We start from the raw sequence: 25,613 nt of genomic DNA on the forward strand, positions 1-25,613 counted from the left end.
TATGGATTATAAATTTAAAGTCATTGATTTTGTTTATATAAGGGAATATTTTCTTAGTAGGATGGGCAGAAGAATAAAGATATTAAGAATTGTTGTGCATGGTAATCTTGTAGGAAAGTGGGTGGAGATAGGCTAGTGTATTGATTGTATAGATTAAGAAAAGGAATGCTTAAGAGACATATTTATGGGAAGTGGAGGAAATGGATAGAGTAGAACAAATGTAAAACTAGAATTCATGGGGAAGGCTGCTTTGAAATGTTATATTAATATACACAAAAGATTAAATGTTAAAGTAGGATTTATTATATAGTTCTAAAGTGGAAGGTTGTTTTGAAATGTTATATTAATATATAGACATAAGTATGGGGAAGGGGGGGGAAATAACAATATTTTAGACAAAGATAACTTTGGCATTCTAATCTTTTGCAAATTAGCCCAGTGGCTCCCACCCCTACCATAGTACCGAATAACCATCAAATGGATAGGATAACACTTTGCCAACCTTTGCTAAATTAAAAAAAGCTAACAAAATAAATTACATTTGATTAGAAATTGGATGGGAGACAAGGATTGTTGGCTAGAGTTGGGAAGTTAAACATTCAGAAAGAAAGCATTGGCAAACTACTTCTGCATTGTTTGAAGACAGCTACATGGATAGTCCATGAAATTACTACAAATGAGCTTGACTTAAAGGAAACTTGACTTTATAATATACAGGACTGCTTATGATATGTCTTTACAGCATGAGGAATCTGGTCAGGAAATGATACTGGCTTTTACAGAAACGTAAGAGCCTGTTTGACAGGAAAAATGAATTAAGGGTAACTGCCTCTGATGGTTTATTTTACATTTTCCTGTCTAAACTAGTCTTTATTCACTAGAAAACATCTGTACTTTTATGTTTCTGGCAAGGAAAAAAAATAATTGAAACAACAAACTGCACAGAGGAATGAGGAATGCCAACCAAGCATTGTTCAGGAAGCTCTTGTAACTTTTAAACCATACATTTTGAAACCTTTGTTTAAACTTTTGTTCTCAGCCAGCAGAAAGGTTTGTCATTTATATGACTTGAATCCTTATAAAGAAAACTGTTGCTAGGTCTTCTCAGATGCCGGCTGCATTTAACAACTGATCAGAGAGTTCAGCGACTTCCCTCCAACCCTCCTCCCCCCCATCATTTTATCTATATAAGGCAGAATCCTCTCTTCCCCTTCCCTTATTCTCACAGTCCCAAATCCAGCGTCTCACAGTTGGGCTGCTGCCACCCGCACAGCTCGGCATTCTTTTGCCTTGTATGGCCAAATCCTTTGGGGTGGGAGGGGACCATCTGGGAAAACACTCTTTTTTCATTGGCTGCCTCTGCCCTCTGATCCCGCTTTTCCCCAAACTAGGGAGATTAAAAACAACAGCTAATTAATTTCATCCCTTTGCAGAAACGCTTCCTAGATCTGAGGGCTTTTAACAGTTTCTGTCTGAACCAGGTATGTGCTTTTCCTTACATTTCCCTTTAGCAAGCAAGGATGGGGGTGGTGGTGTTTATGGATGGATGGATGGAAGGAAGGAGACTTTCCTTGGGCAAAGCAAGGGCTGGTAGTTTCCTGTTATACTAGATTGCTTGGCTACTGCATCATATTTCATAACCCAAAATTAATGGTTTTTCTGCTGCAACAAACTAGCAGTAAGGCTATCCTTTTGGGACCTGTTGTACTCCCTCGATTAGTTGTGCTTACCAGCAGTTCTTAACTATGTTTTTATTCAACTGAGTTTTCTGGGTTTGCATGCTGTACTCACCTACCAAGGCTTCTGTATGTAGAACATGCTAAGCTAGAGTGTGGTTGGCTAATTTGTGGCTCACGTCATGCATAATGTGCCATAAGGAGTACTCGCATACAGGAGGTTATTAGGTTCATAGTGAATCATAGCTCTGGTCCATCTCTGTCAGATTTTTCCAGTGTGATGCCTTCAGATACAGTATGTTGGAAGCTGTAAAAACCCTCATATCTGGAGTGCACTAGGTTGGGAATAGGTGATAATGGTCCTTACAGGTTCACACATGAAACTATAATTTGCTAAATAAAATACCATTGTCTGGATCCACATATTACAGTAGGATACAAACTACAGTTTACAAACCTCAGCAATCAGATTCATATACAGGTTAATCCAAAATCAAACAAATCACATTAAGGGTAATACATGAACTACTAGCTATTCCTTAACTCTATTCTTAGAAGTGGAATTTGAATCAGGATTGCAAGGATGAAGGGAAATATCCCACTGCAAATAGTGTGGGATACACTTGTTTATTGAGAAGTGTATTTGGTGTCCTTAAACATGATACTGCAGCTCCTTAATCCTGGAAGAAAAAGTTCTTCTGGCTAAAGATGTATGATCTGTACTATGTGTGAGGACCAGAGCAACAAATATTCTACCAATTTGTATTAAATTTGAAAGCCATCCAATCCAAATCGAATGCTTTCTAGTTACTTCCATTGCTGATCTGCATCTCGAAATCCAGAACTACAACATCCCTACTCAGGGGTTGCTTAACCGTTAACTGAATACATTCCATCGGGGAAGCCTCCAATCATTTCCATTGTTGAAGTATTCTTTGCCATTACCCAAATTGAGTAACCAAAGCAGATTAGATGAAAATGTATCTTTTTCTGCAGTTTGGAAAGAGGAAACATCTAGACAACGGTAGATTCAGGAGCATAGTTTATAGGCATCATGTCCTAAAGCATCATTCAGGCTGCAATAGTTGTGTGCACATACTGACCTCTGTAAGATGTAGTTTCAGATCATATGTATGGGATGGTGCTGCCAGCTTGACCTGCAGAGTGCTTCATTCTGCTGATCATAGAAGCATCTTCTGTGTGTGTATCTGATACCTTTTCTCCTCAAAACTGATTAAACGCAAACTTAAGTAGAAACTATTTCAAAGATTTCAATGATGTAGAACATGATGTAGAATGATGTAGAAAGCTGGCTGAGGAATTCTGGGAGTTGAAGTCCACACGTCTTAAAGTTGCCAAGTTTGGAGACCCCGATGTAGAACTACAGGATAACTTGTTTACGCTATCAATAGCACATGTTTGCCAATCTTGGCTACTTTTAGGCTATACAGAATCAATTCAGTTTCCTTTTGGCTTGTAAGCACTAGGTATGATGATTAAAAAATATTTGGGGAGCATGCTTACAGTTTCATGTTTATCTTAAAAAGAGAACTTGGATATAGCTTGGAAGAGTTGAGGATGGATGGATGATCGTATTCATGAATGTGATGAGATATATTCTTTTACATATTCAAGAATGCTTTTTAAAAATATATTATTTTAGTATGCATATCTTCTGAACTTGGATTGTTTAATTGAACTCAGGAATCAAGCAAGCCTCAAAACAGATGTTTAGAGACTCTATATCTCTTCATCTGAGCTAAAACAGAGAGTGGAACAAAAAATATGTCAACCTGGAGACAAATCTTTTAATACACTGAGTTCTTTGTCCATTTTTCAGAATGCAAATAAAATGGAGGATTGTGTATGCATGTACATGTATATGCCTCTGTGTGTGTGCACATGTGGGAGTGTATGAAAGTAAAATTTTTGATCTATAAAACATACAGTAAATATGGGGTATTAGTATAGTAAACAACTGGCAAAGAGAAGGAACTCTGTGGTGAAGAGACAGCATCCTTGACTAATTAAATGTTAGTTTTAAGGAATCTAGAGATCTAAGATTTGTTTACCTATATTTATTGAATAACCAAGTGGCCTGTTCAATATATAACATAAAGGCCATGATGCTCAGGCCTTTTGGGGTCATAGAAATTACAGTATTTTATACCTGGAGAGAACCAACTTAGGGAAGGCTGCTGTAGTATATCACTTATCTAAAGATTAGCTTCTATACTCTTGAATGGTACTCAGATTATGGTTTGTACACAAACCAACGTGTACAAGCTCCATTGAATAGATCATATGTGACTAGGATATTTGATGGATTGTACTCTCACACATGCAGCTACTTGAGAAGCCATCAAAACATGAACTGTGACTGAAAAAAACCTTTTTATTTGTTGGGCCACTGAACTGTGCCAAGTTCCTTCCCCAAGCAGTGAAGACAAGCAGTCCTAACAACCATTTAAGGACAAGAGAGGAAAGCAAGAATTGGTATGTCAATTAGAAGCTCAGGCTGGAAAAATCTCATTGCTATTAAGGAATGACAAGAAATCTGCTCATAGGACAAAAGAAAAGCTCACTTCCATGAGTAAAATTAATACCATGGTCTGTTAACATATTACAAAAAAACTTCTTGTGGGTAAAGTTGATTTCATGTTTGTAATAGTCATTTATCTTTTCCTCCTCTCCTACCTTTTACAAGGCCAGTTAAAGGGGGAGAAGTAGGTACCTTACTTGGACATGCTTGGTGAACTTATAGGTTACAGGTAGTCCTTAATTTATAACCACAACTGAACCCAAAACTTCTTCGTTAAGCAAGACAGTTATTAACTGAAGTTTGCCCCATTTTATGACTTTTCTTGCCACAGTCGTTAAGTAGATCTCTGCCATTATTAAGTTAGTAACATGGTTGTTAAGTGAATTGACTTTGCTTGTCAGAAGGTTACAAAAAGTGACGACCCCAGGACAATGTAACCATAATAAACAAGAGCCAGTTGCCAAATTTTGATCATGTGACCACAGGGATGTTGCAATGGTCGTAAGTGTGGAAAAATGGTCATAAGACACTTTTTTCAGTGCTTTTGTAACTTTGAACACTCACTAAGCAAATGGTTGTAAGTTGAAAACCACCTGTGTTTCCTCCAAACCTTTCCATAATTCATAGAAAAGTTTTAATAGAAAATAATGAACAAGAGAAAGCAGATAACAAATAGGTTAACTGAAAGTGCCATAAATCTGAAAGTATGGAAACCCAGGAGTTTTTCAGACCAGACCAGACCAGACTTTAAAAGCTTCCTTGTTCTGTGAAGGGAACAAGGCGTCAATGAGGCTTTTAGGTTTCACTCTTTTTGTGTGACTAGATTAGCGTAGAAGTCAAAAAATGAAGAAAATCATCAAGCAGAGAGTGGTTACTTCTTTGCTTTCCTTTGATGGTTTCCTCTTTAAAGCTACTACTTTTTAAAAATGCTTGGTTTAACACATTTCTAATTAAAAGCCCAAAGTAATACTTCAGGTGGCAGGAAAATATTTTCTTACACTTAATCCAAGCGTCAGAAATAAGCATTGCTATGCATGACTGCAATCAAGTTGATGTTAGTAAATCTACTGTTGCTCTATGTGTGCAACCACAAACAAACAAACAAACACACACACACACACACACACACACACACACACACGACTCCTTTCAAATCACTTGAATATTTTTTATGTCAAAAAGCAAAAATAAACTTGATTGCAAAGCATTGACCCTTAGTGATATATTTGCAGCACTGAAACTGCTACTGGTAGCTGTAAAGACAGGGCTAGTTCAAAGGAAACAAAAGTAAAACAACAACAGGCTAATTTCCCTTTAATTGTCTGGGTTGAATGGATCCATCTATGACAATCAAGGCTCTTTATCTACTCTGAGATATAAACCAAAGTCTCAGGGTTCCACTGTAGTATGACATTTGCCATTGTTTTATTTTTTATCTTAGCCACAAAAGCAATTAGCCAAATTCCTAAGATTATTAAAGAGCATGGCATTCTTTGCTGTTCCAGATTTAGCACCTAATCTTATGCACAACCCATGGAATCCATGTTTTATACAGCATTCCAATTGGATTCACACCACACACATACACACATACACACATACTTCACATCAGGACAATCCTGATGAAAATGCCACTTTGTACATAACTAATGCAGTTGAATTTGCACTTGTACTAGCTAAAACATGGTTTAAGTCTGGAAACATTTTGCTGGTTAGGAAGTATTTAAACAGAGAAAAAAAGCTGATGTATGGTAAATTTTCAAGCAAACTTTGATTCTGTAGACCGTATGATATTATAGGAATTTCTTAACTTTTGCTTTCTACATCCAGTCGGTTTTTAATTTTAAAACTTCTGCCAAGAAATTTTCAGGAATGAATATTTGATGCTTGTTTTGCTTTGTTTTGTTTTAGAAACAGAAATATAGCTAGGAAAGCAGAAAATATCACCTTATTTTGATAATGTCCTCAGTAGTATTTGATTTCAATTTCCGTAATTCTCAATCAAAATTTTGCGCCGGCAGGGAGCATTAAATGTTTACTTCTAAAAGTATACTGCTTATTTAGAAATAAGCCCCATTGGGAGCAGTGGAATTTGTCCTGGGGTAAAAGATGCAGCCTAAATAATAGACGAGAACCTAAGAATAATGTAACATTAAATTCTTGCGAAAGTCACTTAAAGAGAATTAGTAAACCCTAATAAATAGTTCAGATTGCATCTTCTTCATCATCTTGGTAAGCACAGTTTACCGTAAGTATTTGCAATGGCCTTAACCATGTTATATTTATTTTTACTGTTTCATTATCAGCATTCATTATATGCTAAGATATTGTCATATTAACAAAGAAGCAACCTAAACATTTTTTGTGATTATTCCTTTATTTTCACTGTGTGTGTGTGTGTGCACGCACACACATATGAATTCTTTTGTCGGCATACAAGTTATATAATCCCCATTTGACTGAAAAAATATCTGTGGCATAGCCAAGAACACATCATAAAATATATCAAGTGGAATTGAAATGCTGTATGTGCTTACATAGCATATTGGTGGGTTTCAGCCAAAGCATTATTTTACATTATTTTACTTTAAAATCAATTACTTTAAAATCAATGGATTCAAATCTTGTTTCCAGGCCAACCTCAGAGTACTGAACAATTCACTGTTTAATTCTACTGACCGAAGGATCCCCTCCCTGCAGAAAAAGAGATATTATGATAAGGATTTACTTATAGATCATTTAAGGGATGCCGTGGCTCAGTGGCTAAGATGCTGAGCTTGTCAATTGAAAGGTTGGGAATTCAGTGGTTTGAATCCCTAATGCCACTTAATGGGGTGAGCTCCCGTTCCTTGTCCCAGCTTCTGCCAACCTAGCAGTTCGAAAGCATGTAAAAAATGCAAGTAGAAAAATAGGGACCACCTTTGGTGGGAAGGTAACAGCATTCCGTGCGCCTTTGGCATTTAGTCATGCTGGCTACAAGACCACTGAGACGTCTTTGGACAGCACTGGCTCTTCGACTTTGAATCGGAGATGAGCACCGCGCCCTAGAGTCGGGAACGACTAGCACATATGTGCAAGGGGAACCTTTACCTTTACCTTTTTATAGATCGTTTGCAAGAAATTAACATCTTGATTCATCATACATTAGTAAATCAGAATTCTTCAAATTTCTGGCTATAGTAATCAAGCAGGCAAGCTGTTCCAAACTGTCTAATTAATTAATCTCATTTCGCTAGTGGTCATGGTAAAAACCAAGGAACGCAATCTACTTCTAATTTGGGGAACATTTTAAGAGAAGCTCTACAAATTACAAATTGTTACCACAGGGACCATATTATAACTAATGATGAAACAGCTGTTTTCTAGAAGATAAGTTGTTCCTTGCACTCCCTCTCACTTACCCCAGGATACAATCTACCTTACCTTTGTTTTGCTTTCCGTGCAGGTAGATATTTCCAAACAAAGCAGCGGGCTGCATCCAACAACCATTTTTCTGTATTTCAACATCACCTCTCTGGGAGGCAGGGAATTCTTGTAAATAAAGATGGTGCTTAAGGTTGGTGCTTACTTTGTAGCACCCCAGCTTAGTATTCCATTATTAAAGTATCTAAGCAAACTTAAGATGTGTTAGGAAGAGAACATGGTTCTCTATCCCAAGTGTTGACAAGCCAAGAAAGCTGTAGTTCAAAAGCTCTAATTATGTCTGAACTGCCATTCCTTGCCCAGATGCTGTCTGATCTGGCTTATTAATCCACAGATATTATCAGCAAGTGCTGGGAAATTAAAGGCACTGCAAACAGCACTGCAAAAAGGAAGTCTGCAGATATGGCTGCTGCCTGGGATAATACTATGCATGTTTCTGGAAGACTAGCCTGTTTGTAATGAAACACAGGTTGCTGCTTGGAGTAACAGTACGTAAAGAAAGCTGGGAAGAATTTAGCATCATGTCTTGGTTTCAGTCAATGTCAGTTTCAGGGGTGAAATGCTCCCGGATCGGGCCAGATCGCCCGGTCCGGTAGCGATCTTGGCCGGTGGTTCGGTGATCCGGTAGCGATGGTGGACCAAAGCTCCACCCACTCACCCGGATGTCATTACTTCTTGGTTTTAACCAGGAAGTAATGTGTTTTTTACCTTCTGTGCATGCAGAAGGTCTGTGCACGCATGTGACGTGCATGGGTGAGGGAAGCAAGCGCACATGCAGCGCATGCACTTTCGAACCGGTAAGGAAGGTAAGTAGATTTCACCCCTGGTCAGTTGAGGAAGCAAGTGGAAAGCAGGGCATGGGGCCGGTAGTAAACAATCTACTGTTAAGTGAAAAGAGTGTTGTCGCAGAGAAGAGGGGATTGACTTATTCTCTAGGACACCTGAGGGTAGGACAAGAAGTAATGGGTGGAAGCTTGTCAGAGAAAGATGCAGCCTAAGACATAAGGAGAAATTTTCTAACAGTGAGAGCAATTAATCGGTGGAATAGCTTGCCTCTTGGGGTTGTGGCTGCTCCATCACTGAAAGTTTTCAAAAATAGACAGGACAACCATTTGACTGGGATGGTATAAGGCTCCTGCCTTGACCAGGGGATTCAACTACAAGACCTCCAAGGTCCCTTCTAATCTTATGATAGCAATAGCAATAGCAATAGCAATAGCACTTAGACTTATACACCGTTTCCTAGTGCTTTTACAGCCCTCTCTAAGCTGTTTACAGAGTCAGCATATTGCCCCCAACAATCTGGGGGGCAATTTTACCTACCTTGGAAGGATGGAAGGCAGTGGTGGGTTCCTCCCGGTTCGGTCTGGTTTGGCCGAGCCGGTAGCGGTGACGATATGACATCACTAAACCGGTTCTTCCACCCACCCACCCCCACCCACGTTATTCTTACCTTTTATTTGGTCCCACCCCCAATCTATTGCTGCCTCCTGAGTCCCAGCTGATGACTAGAGGGAAAAAAAACTGTTAAAACTCTTGCTGTGGGGCTTCAAAGGGTCGTCCTACAGCTAATCAGTGTTAAAAGCAAACAAATGAGTCGGGTCGTAAGTGCGAGGACTGGTCGTAAGTGCGAGGACCTTCCAGAAATGACTCTGACCAGCTAGCCACGGCCACCTAGTCACATGACCTCCAAGCCACACCCACAAAATAAGCCACGCCCACAGAACTGGTAGTAAAAAAATTTAGAACCCACCCCTGATGGAAGGATGAATCAACCTTAAGCCAGTGAGATTCAATCTGCTGAACTGCAGCTAGCAGTCAGCTGAATTAGACTGCAGTACTGCACTCTAGCCACTGCACCACCTCGGCTCTAAATTCTACATGATTCTAAATTCTCACTGAAGGCAGTAGGACAAAGAGGCTTTTATCTGTTTTGTAGCCAGAGGTGTGTCCCAGCCTTGAACTAATCATCTCACCTCCTGTCTTCCTGGGACTGCAGAAAAGGGGCCTTTACTGGCCTGCACTAAAACCCAGCCTTTGAACTCTGCAGTCAGTGCTTGGCTACATATTTTGGGTGTGTGTAGTTTTAAAATTCTTTGCTAAGCCTTGGTTCAGCCCCTCAAAAGGTAACTCCTGGTCAAATTCTTATCACCCAGGTAAAGGAGTTAAAAGGAGAGAAAAAAAAAACCTCCCTAGAAGTAATTAAGCCTTGAGAAAGTTGTGCCCGCCTATGGGGGTCTCAAAGAGGAAGTAACAGAGAAAGGAGGAACCCGGTCTTGGGTCCCTCTCTACCCCGAGACAAAAAATATCCCAGATTTCAAATCAACAAAGATGACTGTGAGAATCTGATGCCATCACTAGGCAGAAGAACTTAGCAAAGAGAAAAGCAGATATTTAAAATAAGTGATGTCCATAGAGGAAAATACACATTGTTATTTGCTTTTCATATATTGACAAAAGAGTCTATTGGAAGGGTCTTCAAAAAGTCAAGAAGGCAGCCATCATAATAGGAAGCCCAACCATTTACCAGGCAGGGCTGCGCCACTGGCTCAGAAGCAAACACGCATTTCCCCAGTTCAGAATAGTGAAAGCAACACTGCACAGTTATAGCATTAACCCATGTTATTTTTTGTGCATACATTGTGATGTGATAAATGAAGAAAGAGATGGTTCTTATGCAGGGGTGATATTCACTTACCTTCACTACCGGTTTGCAAATGTGAGCTCACACGCCTCCTCAGCGCATGCACGGTGCCTTCCACGCATGTGTGGAGTGACAAAAATGGGACATGATGACGTCCAGGCATCCTGGATGACGTCCTGCAGCTGCCACTACCTGTTTGCCCGAACCGGATAGTACCGGATGAATACCACCACTGGTTTTATGCTACAATATGCTATTTTCATCAGATCAGCTAGTAAGATCTCCCCTTAGGGATCCACCGGCTGTAAAAACAGTACACCATTTCTGTCTTTTCCTTTCTTCAAATGAATTCTGTTCTAGCTGCCCATTAATACCTCTTTGCAGCTTTGCATTTTGTTTCTTCTCTTCTTTTTTTCCCCTAATCCCTCTGCTTTGGGAGACCTATCTTAAAACGAAAACTGCCCAATAATTACAGATTTTTGTCGGATACCTTTCAATGTGCTTTAAACAAATAACAGCATGCCATTGTACAAGGACAGCATGATGAAAGTCTTTTCAAGCATGAGTTGTGTGCTTTGCAAATACTTTTACATCTCTAAGTGCAAGAAACATGGTTAATGGGTAATGAAAACACCCATGGCATTTTAAAAATCAAGTCAGATACATTTGGCTTTCCACTTTCAGTTCCAGATGGTGGTAATTATCATTTATGTTATCGTTAACGTGCTATAAAAATTCTCCTCAGATGACAACACATTAGCCAACCATGGCTGATCTTGGAGAAAGAAGCTTAGGAAAGTGGACCTAGTTTATACTTTCACAGGAGACAACCAAGAAATCCCACCGTTATTGACTAGACTGAGAAGTTAAACAAAATATTTCAGAAAAAGAAAAAGAACACCCTTCAGCCAACATGTTTCTACATTTATCAGGAACAGTGGTGGGTTGTCCCCAGTTCGGACTGGTTCTATAGAACCGGTAGTAAAACCTGCGGGAGGCTCCGCCCACTGACCCTGATGTCATCAGAAGCGATCTGCGCATGCGCAGAAGCAAGGCGCGGTAATGAGCAAAGTGAGTGTGCGTGCACGATCCCGTTGCGAACCAGTAGTAAAGGTAAGTAGAACCTACCCCTGATCAGGAATCAAGTTCAACTCAAGGAAGGCTCAATCTTTCATTTGTAAATAAAATTCGTCACCTCTTAGCCTTTGTCCCATGAAGTGGCAAATATAATCATTTTGCTTACCTGGACTAACTTAGCAGATCAGAATTGTCAAGAGTCACATTTGCAGTTATGGTTTTGTATGCTGTTTATTTAAGTTAAATCCACAATATTGCGTGTCTACTCACTAAAGGTAACAGGCATATAAATAGATCGTATAACTCATAAATAAACAAACCAGGGGACCTTAGTAAGAGATGAATGGATTGGGTTTGCTTTGAAACGTTTCTCTTATGATTGGTTACCGAATTGATATGTAAGGGTATGTGTCTGTCTTCAAAAATGTGAAGTTGGCTTTCTTAGAGAATGATAGTAACAGTAACAGAGTTGGAAGGAACCTTGGAGGTCATCTAGTCCAACCCCCTGCTCACGCAGGAGACCTGTACTAGGGATTCGAACCACCAACCTTTCTGATCGACAAGCTCAGCGTCTTAGCTACTGAGCCACCTAGTCAGGATGATTGGAATCACTGGGGTTTTACTCACTTTACTCTGTTGTTTGTTTGTTGTTCCGTCTTTTGCATCCCATTCATGCTGTTGTCACCCAGGGCAGACCCTGCTTTTTCCTTCAGTCAAGGGGTCTGCAGAAAGAGCTATAAAAAGTCAAGATGGTGTTCACAAGACACATAAAAATGTGGTGGGAATTTGCATGGCTGTACAGAGCACTTTGACTTTTTCTGAACCTACTCCATGGATGCTTCTTATCCAGTCTTTTGATATACTTCACTGACACATTTAAAGGGATTTCTTTTCCTTTTTAGTCATTTCTTTTTATTTTGTAAGAGAGAAATGTTTGGCTGTCCTTAAAACCAAGAACAAAAAGAGTTAATTTAGGAGTGTCACAGGGGTGAAATCCAGCAGGTTCTGACAGGTTCTGGAGAACCAGTAGCGGAAATTTTGAGCAGTTCGGAGAACTGCAAATATCACCTCTGGCTGGCCACAGAGTGAGGAGGGAATGGGGATTTTGCGGTATCCTTCCCCTGCCACGCCTACCAAGCCACACCCACCAAGCCACACCATGCCCACCAAGCCACGCCCACAGAACCGGTAGTAAAAATATTTGGATTTCACCACTGGAGTGTCACAAATCTAGGACTAATGACTTCATTCAACCAAAATCCAGCCCTTCCTTTCATAGTGAAGAAAATTATAACCAGGTACTATTGGTTCAAGACGCCTGCTTTCTTCAACTCCTTCTCCTCTGTAAAAAGGGGACTGTAGGGATACCTTCCTAATGTAAAACCTTGTAGATGACCCTCACTCTATCAAGGAGTACTCATTTCTAAAGATCTAAGTGCCAGAGCCCATTGTAACAACATTGTCAAAAAGGCATTAAGAATTGTTAACCTAATCTTGCGTAGCTTCTTCTCTGGTAATATTGTACTACTAACTAGATCATATAAAAACATTTGCTAGACCAATTCTTGAATACAGCTCATCTGTCTGGAACCAGCACTGCATATCGGACATAAATACAATTGAGAGAGTCGAGAGATATTTTAAGAGAAGAGTCCTCCATTCCTCTATCCGCAATAAAGTATCTTATACCACCAGACTTCAAATTTTGGGCTTAGATAACTTAGAACTATGCTGACTTTGGTCTGACCTAAGCATAGTACTTAGATAATTTTATAATTATCTGCCACGATGTCCTACCTTTCAATGAATACTTCAGCTTCAACCACAACAATACACGAGCAAATAATAGAGACAAACTCAAGGTAAACCGCTCCAAAATCGATTGCAGAAAATATGACTTCAGTAACAGAATGGTCAATGCCTGGAATGAACTACCTGACTCTGTAGTTTCTTCTCCAAACCCCCAAAACTTTAACCTTAAACTGTCTACTGTTGACCTCATCCCATTCCTAAGAGGTCTGTAAGGGGCGTGCATAAGTGCACCAGCGTGCCTACCATCCCTGTCCTAATATTTCTTTTTATTTACTCTTTTCATGTATTCAAATTATGTTTATTCTTTTACCTGTTATCTTATATATGCTTGACAAAATAAATAAATAAATAAAAATAATAACCCTGTCTTCAGGCTTCCCCTTTGCTTGATGAACTGGGTGCTTGTAATCCTTATTCACAAGCTGTAGGGGTAGTTCAAAGAAACAGCACAGATCCGCATGCCAGGCTAGACAAAGGGTGTAAGAGAGAAGCAAATGGAATGCTTGGAATCTGCTCCAAACAGATAACTCATTTCCTCTTATTTCTGAGCTGAGCTACAAGAGACAGGGCCTTCCTTCGGAGCTTGTAGAGCAGCTGGAAAATCAGAAGAAGCCTGAGATTAGTTCAGATGGAGGCGAGGCTTTCAGAAGGAGGAAAGCAAGCAGATTTTCTCAATCTCAGTTTAGAGCATCTATGCTGGCCAAGGAACTGCAGCCCTTGGAACTCCATAATATAAACCTGTTTAATTATTTTGTGTTTTACTTCTCTCAATCTTACATCCGTCTACAAACGGAAAAGTGACTTAAAATTCAGATGATTTAGAACCTGTAATACAAGCTGCTTTCAGGGACTGCAGATTAGGGAGTGGGGGTGGCATCAGCTTCCTCCTTTCACCAGGATGTATCTGTATTAGGCTGTAGAAACTTAGAAACAGATTACTGATTTCAACACTGTTCATGATATGAAAAGCTAATTAAATTATAACCTTCAGTGCTGTTTGGGATAATTCAGTTGGGAAATTCAGAATGTTATTTTTGCCAATACAGTAAATATCAGTACTAGGTGTCAAATGTTCTCCAAGATCTCAAATATCTAAATATTAGAGTAGATACATAGAAAAAAATTCCAGGTGGAAAACTATATTTACTATTTTTGCTGCAATATAAGTTGAGGATTTTACAGAATAATTAGACTTTCATTATGGTATATTTTTTGTGAATTAGTAACTATATCACTATGTTATTTAAATTAATGGGCTTCATAAAGTCCTTTTCAACCTACATTTTGATTAGGATGACAATGGATTATGGATTTTACCTATAAATATATTGGGAAGGTACTAGATTAGGGAAAGCTATCTTATAACATATATCCTAAGAAGGTATATCTTTCAGTTGTGAATCTGTAGAAGAAAAAGAAATGGTTTTTTTTCTTGTTTAGTGTTAACATATTCCAGAGACATGAGTAAATTTATAATTATCTAAAAAAGATAGTAGCAATCTGATGAGTAACACATGTTTGAACTTCAGCATGGCCAACAGCAAAGGGATGCGGGATGTGTTATGCAAGATACTTGGAGTGGGTCAGGATGTTTACTCTTGATTAAGAAATATATATATTATTGAAAAAAAGCCCATAGCTTTATTTTCCAATATCACATAATAATCTCACAATTTTGGGAGACTTAAACTCTCCAACAACAAATTATTTTTTCTAAAGACTCCTTTTACCCAGCATACTTAACCCAAATACTGAATTAATCCAATTTCTGTATTCATAGGATATATTTACCACTAACAAAACAGGCTGGATTTGTATGATGTCTAAAAGAAAACATAGCTGACAAAAACGAATTAACAATGCTTTATGTGCTCTGTAAATGAAGCTGCTAAATCTTTCTCTAACCTATCTCAGTATATTGTGTGAAGAGAGCCAGAGTTAGCACAGATCTTCGTAGGTTTATGAAGAAGTCCAATTTAATTCAATGGAGCTGTGATGCCATGTAAGATGCTGCCTACATTGCAAAACACTGAGAACCTCTTAAGAGATTCCTAGATGAAAAGCCAAAGGATGCAAGAAATGAGAAAAATTTGGGTTTTTTTGTAGGTTTATTCAGACTACTTTTTAAATAATTTCTATTTTGTTTCACAGGCCAACAAAAACTCCAGCAAAATGTCCAGCAAACGAGCCAAGGCAAAGACCACCAAGAAGCGCCCTCAGCGTGCCACCTCCAATGTCTTTGCCATGTTCGACCAATCACAGATCCAGGAGTTCAAGGAGGCTTTTAATATGATTGACCAAAACCGTGATGGATTCATTGACAAAGAGGATCTACATGACATGCTGGCTTCTCTAGGTAGGAAAATAAGTTTAATCCAGCGCCATATAGTGCATTGAGTAGAACTGATAAGAAAAGGCTGAGATCTTGCAGACATTTTCCAACAACATCCCCTAGTAGTCCCAATTAATATGATGATTGAAAGGGTTGATAGGAGGTGTAGTTCAGCAACATTTGAAAGGCTACAAAAGTATCAGGATTTCTTTAATTTTAATCTATTCTTTACTTTGAACTGCAGAAATATCCTTAGCTCTGAAACTTGACCTCTGAATATCTTGATATCCGAATATCCTGATCTCTGAATATTTGAATATACAGCTGAATGAGGAGGTAAAGGATTCAAGGCAGGAGAGATTACCTTTTTAATGCTCCCTTATATTAAGAATAAAAGGGATGCGGTGGTTCAGTGGTAAGACACTGAGTTTGTCGATCGAAAGGTCAGCAGTTCAGCGGTTCGAATCCCTAGTGCTGCGTAACAGGGTGAGCTCCCGTTACTTGTCCCACTTCTGCCAACCTAGCAGTTCGAAAGCACGTAAAAAATGCAAGTAGAAAAAATAGGGACCACCTTTGGTGGGAAGATAACAGCGATCCGTTTGCCTTTGGCGTTTAGTCATGCCGGCCACATGACCACGGAGACGTCTTCGGACAGCGCTGGCTCTTCGGCTTTGAAACAGAGATGAGCACTGCCCCCTAGAGTCGGGAACGACTAGCACATACTGTAACTGTGAGGGGAACTTTTACCTTTTTATATTAAGAATTCCATGCAAGCAGAAAAATAACACAGTAAGCAAAAGATAGAGCCAATCTCAGGTAGGCAGAAAACTTGAAAAAGATTAGGTCTGGTTGGTTATTTGGATGGGAGAGCGTTAGACAGAACCAGGGCTGTAGGTTAGACCGTAAGACTGAAGACATGTCCCAGAAGAAGGTGATCACAAACCACTTTTGAAACTCCATCAAGAAAACTGCATGCAGTGTTAAGCCTCAGGGTCATATGATCACCATTTGGAACCTTTTCAGCTGGCTTCCAGCAAGCGAAATCAATGGGGGGAGCCACATTTGCTTAATGACCATGTGATTCGCTTAACAACTACAGTGATTCATTTAACAACCATGGCAAAAAAGGTTGTAGAAATTTGTAAAAATTTACCCATAAAAGTGGTTGCAACTCAACTGTCTTGTTTAGTAGTTAGCAATGAAAATTCTGGTCCCAATTTTGGGCGTAAGTCGAGGACTACCTGTATATGGGTGAATTTTAATTGTCCAAAGTGCTATATCTTTCTGTAAAAAGTTGAGTAGCACAGACATGCCCAATAATGTTGCAGTATGTGGAGTTTACCTAAGATAATTTATGAGAAACATAATTAACTATATACTTCTTTTCATTACTTCAAAAGAAACTATTATAGCCAAACTATAATAAATAGCCTGTGGTTATTCAAAGAACTTCCTGGCTGAGTGAACTCTGAAATCTGGTCGCCTCAAGTCTAGTCTAACACTCTTAACTACTATCCCACATTTGCTCTGGCAAATTTTCTTATTTGCCAGAGCAAATAAGAAAATGCTAGTTCTAAATGCTAGGCTTGTCTAGACTGGAAGGTTGAAAGAACTGAGCTCAGAATTTATGAATGAGGTTCTCTAAATTGCAGTGTCCAACACGAGGCTTCCTAGACTCACAATTAGATGTTCTGCCATTAATGTGGAACTTGTAAAACAGTTTTCTTTCTCATCTGATTCCCTGAAAGAGGGATACCATCTATATAGGGTCTTACACTCTAGAAAATTCAACATATAACACCACACACACACAGAGGGGGGGGTACAAAATGGGGCATCACTTCATCCAGTGAGTCACTGTCCTATTTCCTGTGACCTTAACCATTGAAATAAGAACTGTCCAGTGCCTCCATGCCAAAGAGTTGCTTGCCTCTGATATAAAGAGCTCCACAGGAATGTCCTGCAAATCTAGCATTAAAAGTCCTCATATAGCTAGCAATTATTAGACATTTGATATCGGTTTTTTTATTCAAATAGGTATAAGTACATTCTCAATAAACATATGATTAGGTAGGCCAATCAAGACATCTTAATATCATTCTTAATGGATAAACTAAATGATCTATACATTTAGCAGCACTAATACCTAACTAGGGCATGCAGTTGTTCAAAAATAGAGATGAACAGTAAGAGATAGCAAAATATATTAATTCTTTACTGCCAATTGATGTTTGTGCCTATGTGGACCCTAAACACTTTAGAGGAATAAGTGTTCTAGTAAAAATAATTTCCCTTCCTCTCCCTTGTCTCCTCTACTATACTGTACTAAAATGAGGATGGATCCAGGGGCTCCTGTAGGGGAGTCAAAAGGTCAACTCTGTCGTCAAGGATCACATCCTTTGATATGCTTTGCAAGTGCAATGCATATTAAAAAGAGGCGGGGCATCTTGACCTTTCTTTTAATACCCCCTGTAGTCATGTGAGAGACCCTGTCAAAGATAATACTGTGGAAGTCATAGTGTGTCCCTCTGACTGCTGTCTTCCACAGCTTGCTCCCAATGTAGTGCCCTCCAGATCTACTAGATGCAACATCCATCTCTATGGCCATTCTGTTGAATATAATGGGGGATAAAATCAATTCTTCTGGTGGACACTACATTGAGGATTATGCCTCATATACTCGAGTAAGCTTTTGCTGGCTGGAGAATTCTGGAAGCTGAAGTCTACACATCTTAAATTTGTACTGGATCAGATACTGATATTTTTGAGATTTCTGAGTGTACGTGATCTCCCTATCATCAGTTTCAGTTTCAGACTGCCTTCTTTCTTAAGTGCTAGTCATGAACTGTTTGCTTTTAGACTGGATTCACACATTACACCAAGGTTTCTTTAATACAGTAGTCTGAACCATATAGCAAAGTTAACAAATTATAATATCAGCACTTACATAACAAGTTGCTGCAATATCAGACCAAACAAATTAATGCAGTTCTGCTGTAGAACCTGGTCTGAATCTTTTTCTGAAAAACAATGCCAAATGCTGATGTTTTCCAATTAATTACAGATAGTCCTTGAGTTACGACTGATCACTTATGTATAAATTGCTGGGCTGAATCAGTTATAATTTAGTTCAGCTTCTTTCTTACAATAGTCAGCTACATGCTTTTCCAAAGCATTCTGCAAAGAGAAATACCTGAGTATTGTATTATTAAGAAATATAACCCTTAATAATGGAGGGTCTACTCAACTTCATAGATATATTGTTTATTCTTCTTCATCTAGCTTTTTCTTAGATAATTTTTATGCAATTATCTACAACTGTCTACTTAAAATTGGGCCGATTGGTGAAATCCAAATCATACAGTATCTATATTCTAAATACTTTAGCAATGTACCTACAACACACTAACAAAGATTGGCTGAATGGTTTCCTGAAATCAATACAACTGCCTGGGCAGGGGTGGGTTCTACTTACCTTTACCTTTACTACCGGTTTGCAGCGTGGCCACTCGCGCGAGCTCTTCTGCAGAAGTGCAGAAGCTTCTGCACATGCGCAGAAGTTTTGATGATGTTGGGGTCGGTGGGCGGAGCCTTCCGCCAGTTTTTCTATAGTGCGAACCGGGGGCAACCTACCACTGTGCCTTACAAAACCCATTGAACCAAAAACCAGACTAAGTTCACTGAACAACTCTTGAGGCACAATTTGCCAACCACATTTCAGCTTGCTGTGTTGTTGGAATCCACAGTTGTTAAACTGTTTCCTTGGTGCTAGAAAATTCACCTTGAATCAGCTAAAAAACGTTAAAAATAAGAAAACAATGACTGTAAGGGATGAAATAATCAGAAAGGAATTAGGAAGGTGTTAAAATGTAGAGGAAGAAAGGCATGTCTACAGATTGCCTCTAGAGGGCAGTCAACTATACCACTGTGAAGGTTAAAAAAAAAAGTTATTTTGTTTTCTTTAATGATGAACCAAATTTGAAGGAGTGCTGTAATTGGGATTCTGCAGGCTTGAGTGCAATGCTCATAATAGCAAACTGGGATTTCCTCCCCATTTATATTAGTGGGCAATATTTCTTCTCCAGTATATATTTCCCCATTTCAACAGCCATTCTTCATCTGCTTCTTTGCATTTTGAGTACTCCATCTCCAAGGCCCTCTCCTAGCACTGGTCTAGTGTTATGGGGAAGCCCCTCAGAAACAGAGAAGGGGCAAAGGGGCAAAGGGTCTACTCTGATTGTGTAGATTCAGATCTTTGGTGTAGATCCCCTGTAGATCGGAGCTAACCCAAAAGCCTTGGTGGCACAGCAGACTAAAGTGCTGTTAAATAGCACCAGCTGCCTGCAATTACTGCAAGTTCAAATCTCACCAGGCTCCAGGTTGACTCAGCCTTCCATCCTTCCGAGGTAGGTAAAATGAGGACCCGGATTGTGGGGGCAATAAGCTGACTTTGTATAAAAAATAACACCGCTTGGGGCCCCCCCGAAAGCCCTACTAAGCAGGTATATACAAAAGTATGAAGGCTATTGCTTAATGCATTGTAAGCCGCCCTGAGTCTCCAGAGAAGGGTGGCATATAAATCGAACCAATAAATAAATAACCCTGTTGGAATACCTGCCAGGCCACTTGTACAACTATCACACTATACAGTTTTTTTCTTATTGTTCTTCTCTTTCCATTATCTAATTTTTGGAGAATTATGTTATCCAAAGAAAACCTATCCTATTCAATTTTAGAATCCAATTCTATGCAAACCTACTGAGAATAATTCCTTAATGCAACTTATTTTTGAACACATATATGTAAACCCAAACCAGGGGCTTCTCTTGGAGGGCAGGTCAAAAAAAAAAAAAATCAAGATGGAAGTTGTGATTGTGCAAGCAAAGCCCCATGCCTTTTTATCTATGCAAAACACCAGCAAAGGGGTGGGGCTTTGACTGTGTAGTTGTATCTGTATTTTGGCTTTTTAAAATGTCCCTTGAAGCTCCCTCTAGTACAGATTTCTGTTTCTGCGTACTGAAAATGGACACCACTCTGGAGCCGGGTAACATAATAAAACTAATGATTTGGTTAAAAAATATATATGAGGAACATGGGTAAGATGGCACATGTTTCTTTAATTGGCTTAACATGCTATATGAATACAACCATAAATCATAATTTGTTCCATTGACTTCCTTAGTGACTAACGTCTAGGAATCTTCTACTGACTTTAGTGTAGCAAAAGAAAGACTGGGTTTGTTTGATGTGCTGATTAATTCCAGTTCTAATTCCCTGATCTTTAATTGTCTCCTGTTGGAGATGGAAAAGGATCCAAAATAAGCTTCTAAGAAGAATTCAGTTGGACCAGGGCACTGAATGAAAACCTAATTTCTTGGCTGATTGCATCTTTCAGGGAAAAATCCTACAGATGAGTACTTGGAAGGTATGATGAGTGAAGCACCTGGACCCATCAATTTCACTATGTTCCTCACTATGTTTGGGGAGAAGCTGAATGGCACAGATCCAGAAGATGTCATTCGAAATGCTTTTGCCTGCTTTGATGAGGAAGCCACAGGTATGATCAGAACAGATCCTTTCTGTAATGCAAATGGGAATTTCCTGCTAAGGCATCTGTGAGAGCTTGCTTGCAGCAACAGATAGATCCAATAGTATAGACTCATTTGGGTGTATTATGAACCATCTATGGCGGTGTTTCTCAACCTTGGTAGCTTGAAGATGGGTGGACTTCAACTCCCAGAATCCCCCAGCCAGCAGCGCTTTTGATACCATCGACCATGGTATCATGCTGCACCGGCTGGAAGAGTTGGGGGTGGGAGGCACCGTGTTGCGGTGGTTCTCCTCCTTTCTCTCCGACCGGTCGCAGTTTGTGTTGGCAGGGGGGCAGAGGTCAACCTCGAGGCCTCTCATTTGTGGAGTGCCGCAGGGATCGGTCCTCTCGCCTCTCCTGTTCAACATTTATGTGAAGCCGCTGGGTGAGATCATCCGTGGCTTTGGGGTGAGATACCACCAGTACGCTGATGACACCGAGCTGTACATCTCCACCCCAGGCCACCCCAACGATGCCCTTGAAGTGATGTCCCAGTGCCTGGAGGCTGTACGGATCTGGATGGGGAGGAACAGGCTCAAGCTCAACCCTTCCAAGACTGAGTGGCTGTGGCTCCCGGCATCCCGATATAGTCAGTTGACTCCATCACTGACTATTGGGGGCGAGTCATTGGCCCCCACAGAGAGGGCTCGCAATCTGGGAGTCCTCCTGGATATGCAGCTGTCCTTGGAGGAACATCTGACGGCTGTAACCAGGGGGACCTTTTGTCAGGTTCGCCTGATTCGCCAGTTGCGGCCCTTTCTTGATCGGGATTCCCTGTGCACAGTCACTCACGCCCTCGTCACCTCTCGCCTTGACTATTGCAACGCTCTCTACATGGGGCTCCCCTTGAGGAGCACCCGGAGGCTCCAGCTGGTCCAGAACGCAGCAGCGCGGGTAGTGATGGGAGCAGCATGGCGCTCCCATGTAACACCGCTCCTGCGCGAGCTGCACTGGCTCCCAGTTGTCTTCCGGGTGCGCTTCAAGGTGTTGGTTATCACCTTTAAAGCGCTCCATGGCATAGGGCCTAGCTATCTTCGAGACCGCCTGCTGCTACCAACGACCTCCCATCGACCCGTGCGCTCCCACAGAGAGGGCCTCCTCGGGGTGCCATCAGCCAGACAATGTAGGCTGGTGACCCCCAGGGGGAGAGCCTTCTCTGTGGGGGCACCTACCCTCTGGAATCAGCTCCCCCCAGAGATACGGAGAATCCAAGACCTCAGTGCCTTCCGTCGCGCCCTTAAAACCCATTTATTTAAACAAGCCGGGCTGGCTTAAGATGAAATTTTTAACTGTTTTTTAAATGTTTTAAACGTTTTTAATTGGTAATGAGTTTTAATTGGGCCAAATCTATATATCTTTAAATTGTTTTTAATATTTGTTCTGCATGTTTTTTAATCTGGCTGTACACCGCCCTGAGTCCTCAGGGAGAAGGGCGGTATAGAAATCCAATATAAAATAAATAAAATAAAATAAAATAATAGAATGCACAGTAAACAAATTATTTCATATTAATTAAGTCTCAGGTTTTGGGCATGACCATTTTAGGGAGTGTCATCTGTGGCATAATACCAAGCACAATCCCATTCTGATAAGTTTCACATCCCTGAAAGGAAAGAGCAGCCAAACTGCTGGAGAAAAAAAATATATGTTTGGATTAAATAATAGAAATCCTTTTTTTTTCAAATAGCAATGATTTAGGAGGGTCACAGTTCATTTCAGAAATTCACTGGAACATGAAGCAAAAGCCAGTGTAAACTTCTTAATCACTTCTGCTGCCCCTGTTGGCCATCTTACCATATCTCATGGAGGGCAGCGTCTTTCTCCTTTTAATGGACACATCTCAGTCCTTCTTTCCCCTCTTTGTCTCTAATGCAGGCTTCATTCATGAAGATCACCTGCGTGAACTGCTTACCACCATGGGTGATCGTTTTACAGATGAGGAAGTAGATGAGATGTATCGAGAAGCTCCAATTAACAAGAAAGGCAACTTTAACTATGTGGAGTTCACCCGTATCCTGAAACATGGCGCCAAAGACAAAGATGATTAAAACTAAGAGAAATTTCAACTTCCAGTTATCCTTGTTTGTCCCAGTCTTCTTGTTCCTCTTTGAGATACTTTGATGTCCTGGGTCAAGTACCAGAATGGGTTACACTCTGAAATATTTCAGAGAACTATTCCTGTTCTTAATGAAGAATAAGCTTTTGCATGTCTGTGTATGTTCACATGGATCAATATTGACTCATTATTAAGCCATCCGTTGATTTGATAGGTCCCATGGAGTAAAATATTTGCAATATCCCCTTTGTAAACAATTTTCCAGATATTTTTGATGCGGAGTGAGAACAAACATTGTGAGTGCATCTGATACTGTTTCATACACTATTAGCATTGGTGGACTTTTTAAAATAGAAATATGTTTTCAGTCCACATATACAGTTGTAATATGGCTTACGCTTGTAATGTGGCTCACACTCTTCGGCTTTTTCACTGCCATCACAACCCAGTGAAGTAGGACTATTCCCATTTTAAAGTTGAGCTAGGGTTGTAGTTGAGATATATCGTATATATAGCCTGGACTACCCTATCACTCTTCAGGTGTGAGAATGGAATCGGGGGACCCCAATCCTGCCTCAAATTTTTATATAGTGGAACAAGTTGCCTTTCATCTTCACTGCTTAAATTGATTGAACCCATGAAAACATCACTGGATACCAGATTAGCTGGTATCTCACTGCCTCATGAGAATCACACCCCTTATTGTAGTAAAGATGTTTTCCTCACAAAGCACATTTGACACTCATACAAAGATTTTTTTTCAAATTTCTCCATTACTCTTGACCCAGACACATAATATATCAGCTAATGCACTGATAAAGAAACAAGTTGATTGGTCCACCAAAGCTGAAATTCTCTCTCACATAAATCCCACTTTGGACTCTGATCTAACATAGTGTTTTTGTGGAGGTTGGCTGAAAAATTGAAGAGAAAAAACACAAAAAATAAATCACTTTTCCAATCTGTTTTAATTTCTTTTTCCTTCTGTTTCTACTGAAATGTCTGGCTTGAATAATTCAATATTTTTATTCAAAAAAATACTTCTGGAATATTGAAGAAGTCCTACAATTATCCTTACTGGTTTCCAATTAATAAGAGAGATGGCTGCACTGTTACTGTTTGATTAAAGATTTTGAGATTTGACTAACAACAAAAGTAAATGTGTTCCTCTCCATGTTTCCTTCTTCATTACGTAATGGATATTTATTATTTTCTTTTGGGCATTTCTTGATATCATTATTAAAAAGTTTAAATCAAATAGAGTCGGCAATTTTCCAATTTTCCACTTATACCCCACAAACCCTTTGTGTGACCCCCCCCCCCGAAACCTCTAGAAACCATCCAAAAATTGCCACCTACGTTTACAAATGACAAAAAAACACTATTGACAGGGGTGGGTTCTAAATTTTTTTACTACCGGTTCTGTGGGCGTGGCTTATTTTGTGGGTGTGGCTTGGAGGTCATGTGACTAGGTGGGGGTGGCTAGCTGGTCAGAGTTATTTCTGGAAGGTCCTCGCACTTACGACCAGTCCTCGCACTTACGACCCAACTCATTTCTTTGCTTTTAACACTGATCAGCTGTAGGACGGCCCTTTGAAGCCCCGTGGCAAGAGTTTAAACAGTTTTTTCCCTCTAGTCATCAGCTGGGACTCAGGAGGCAGCAAGGAGGCAGATTGGGGGTGGGACCAAATAAAAAGTAAGAATAACGTGGGTGGGTGGGAGGGCGGAGGGGAAGAACCGGTTCGGTGACGTCATATCGTCACCGCTACCGGCTTGGCTGAACCGGACCGAACCGGGAGGAACCCACCACTGACTATTGAATTCATTAAGAATAATTATTGTTTATTTTAATTAAATATGTATATTTATTTAGTTTTTTTCCTGATCACACATTTACGAGAAGTTTGATCTTTAGCTCTCCATATAAAAACTGTCAAATGTGGCCCTTATTCTTGAAAAGACTATATGCCCATTTTCTAAATGTTTTATACCTCTTAAAAGTCAAAACAGTAGAAATTTTCATAATTTATCTGAATGGTTTTTTAAAAATTTAGTTGTAGGTCTTATTTAAATTAGGACTAACCAGTAAATCCTATCTTATGGTTAGAAATTTAGAAATAAATCAAACACAGTAGAACTTTTTCTGGAGCAAATGCTCATGATTCTAACTTTAACGGTATATTCAATATCACTGACTTCATATCTGAGGTTGCGATTAGATTGTCAACTGTATGTATTCTTTGAATTGTCCTGTCACCCTTAAGTTTAACATGTAAGTCTATCATATTCTAAAAAATATTCTTCATTTCCCCCTGATCCATAACCATGGACAATCAGCAAAAGCCAAAAGTAGAATCAGCAGTGAATTACCTACAAAATCTGAAGAAGACTGTTGTGGTCTCTCTCAGAGTTTGGATCAACTCTTCTATTCAGCAGAGTGAGATGTTGAGGAAAGATTGAG

At 39.8% G+C, this 25,613-nt stretch overlaps 1 protein-coding gene across 1 annotated transcript; it reads left to right on the top strand.

Moving 5' to 3' along the window:
- The first annotated feature begins 1,367 nt into the window (after positions 1-1,367).
- MYL9 (myosin light chain 9) lies at positions 1,368-24,123 on the top strand. Its single transcript, XM_070941690.1, has 4 exons — positions 1,368-1,481; positions 15,326-15,530; positions 20,902-21,063; positions 22,972-24,123. Exons 2-4 carry the CDS (start codon positions 15,347-15,349, stop codon positions 23,142-23,144), a joined length of 519 nt encoding a protein of 172 aa, XP_070797791.1. The 5' UTR covers positions 1,368-1,481; positions 15,326-15,346; the 3' UTR covers positions 23,145-24,123.
- Positions 24,124-25,613: the final 1,490 nt, after the last annotated feature.

Source organism: Pituophis catenifer, unplaced genomic scaffold, assembly GCF_029215685.1.
Source record: "Pituophis catenifer annectens isolate HBS135680 unplaced genomic scaffold, rPitCat1.0.hap2 SCAF_3, whole genome shotgun sequence".
Classification (NCBI taxonomy): Eukaryota; Metazoa; Chordata; class Lepidosauria; order Squamata; family Colubridae; genus Pituophis; species Pituophis catenifer.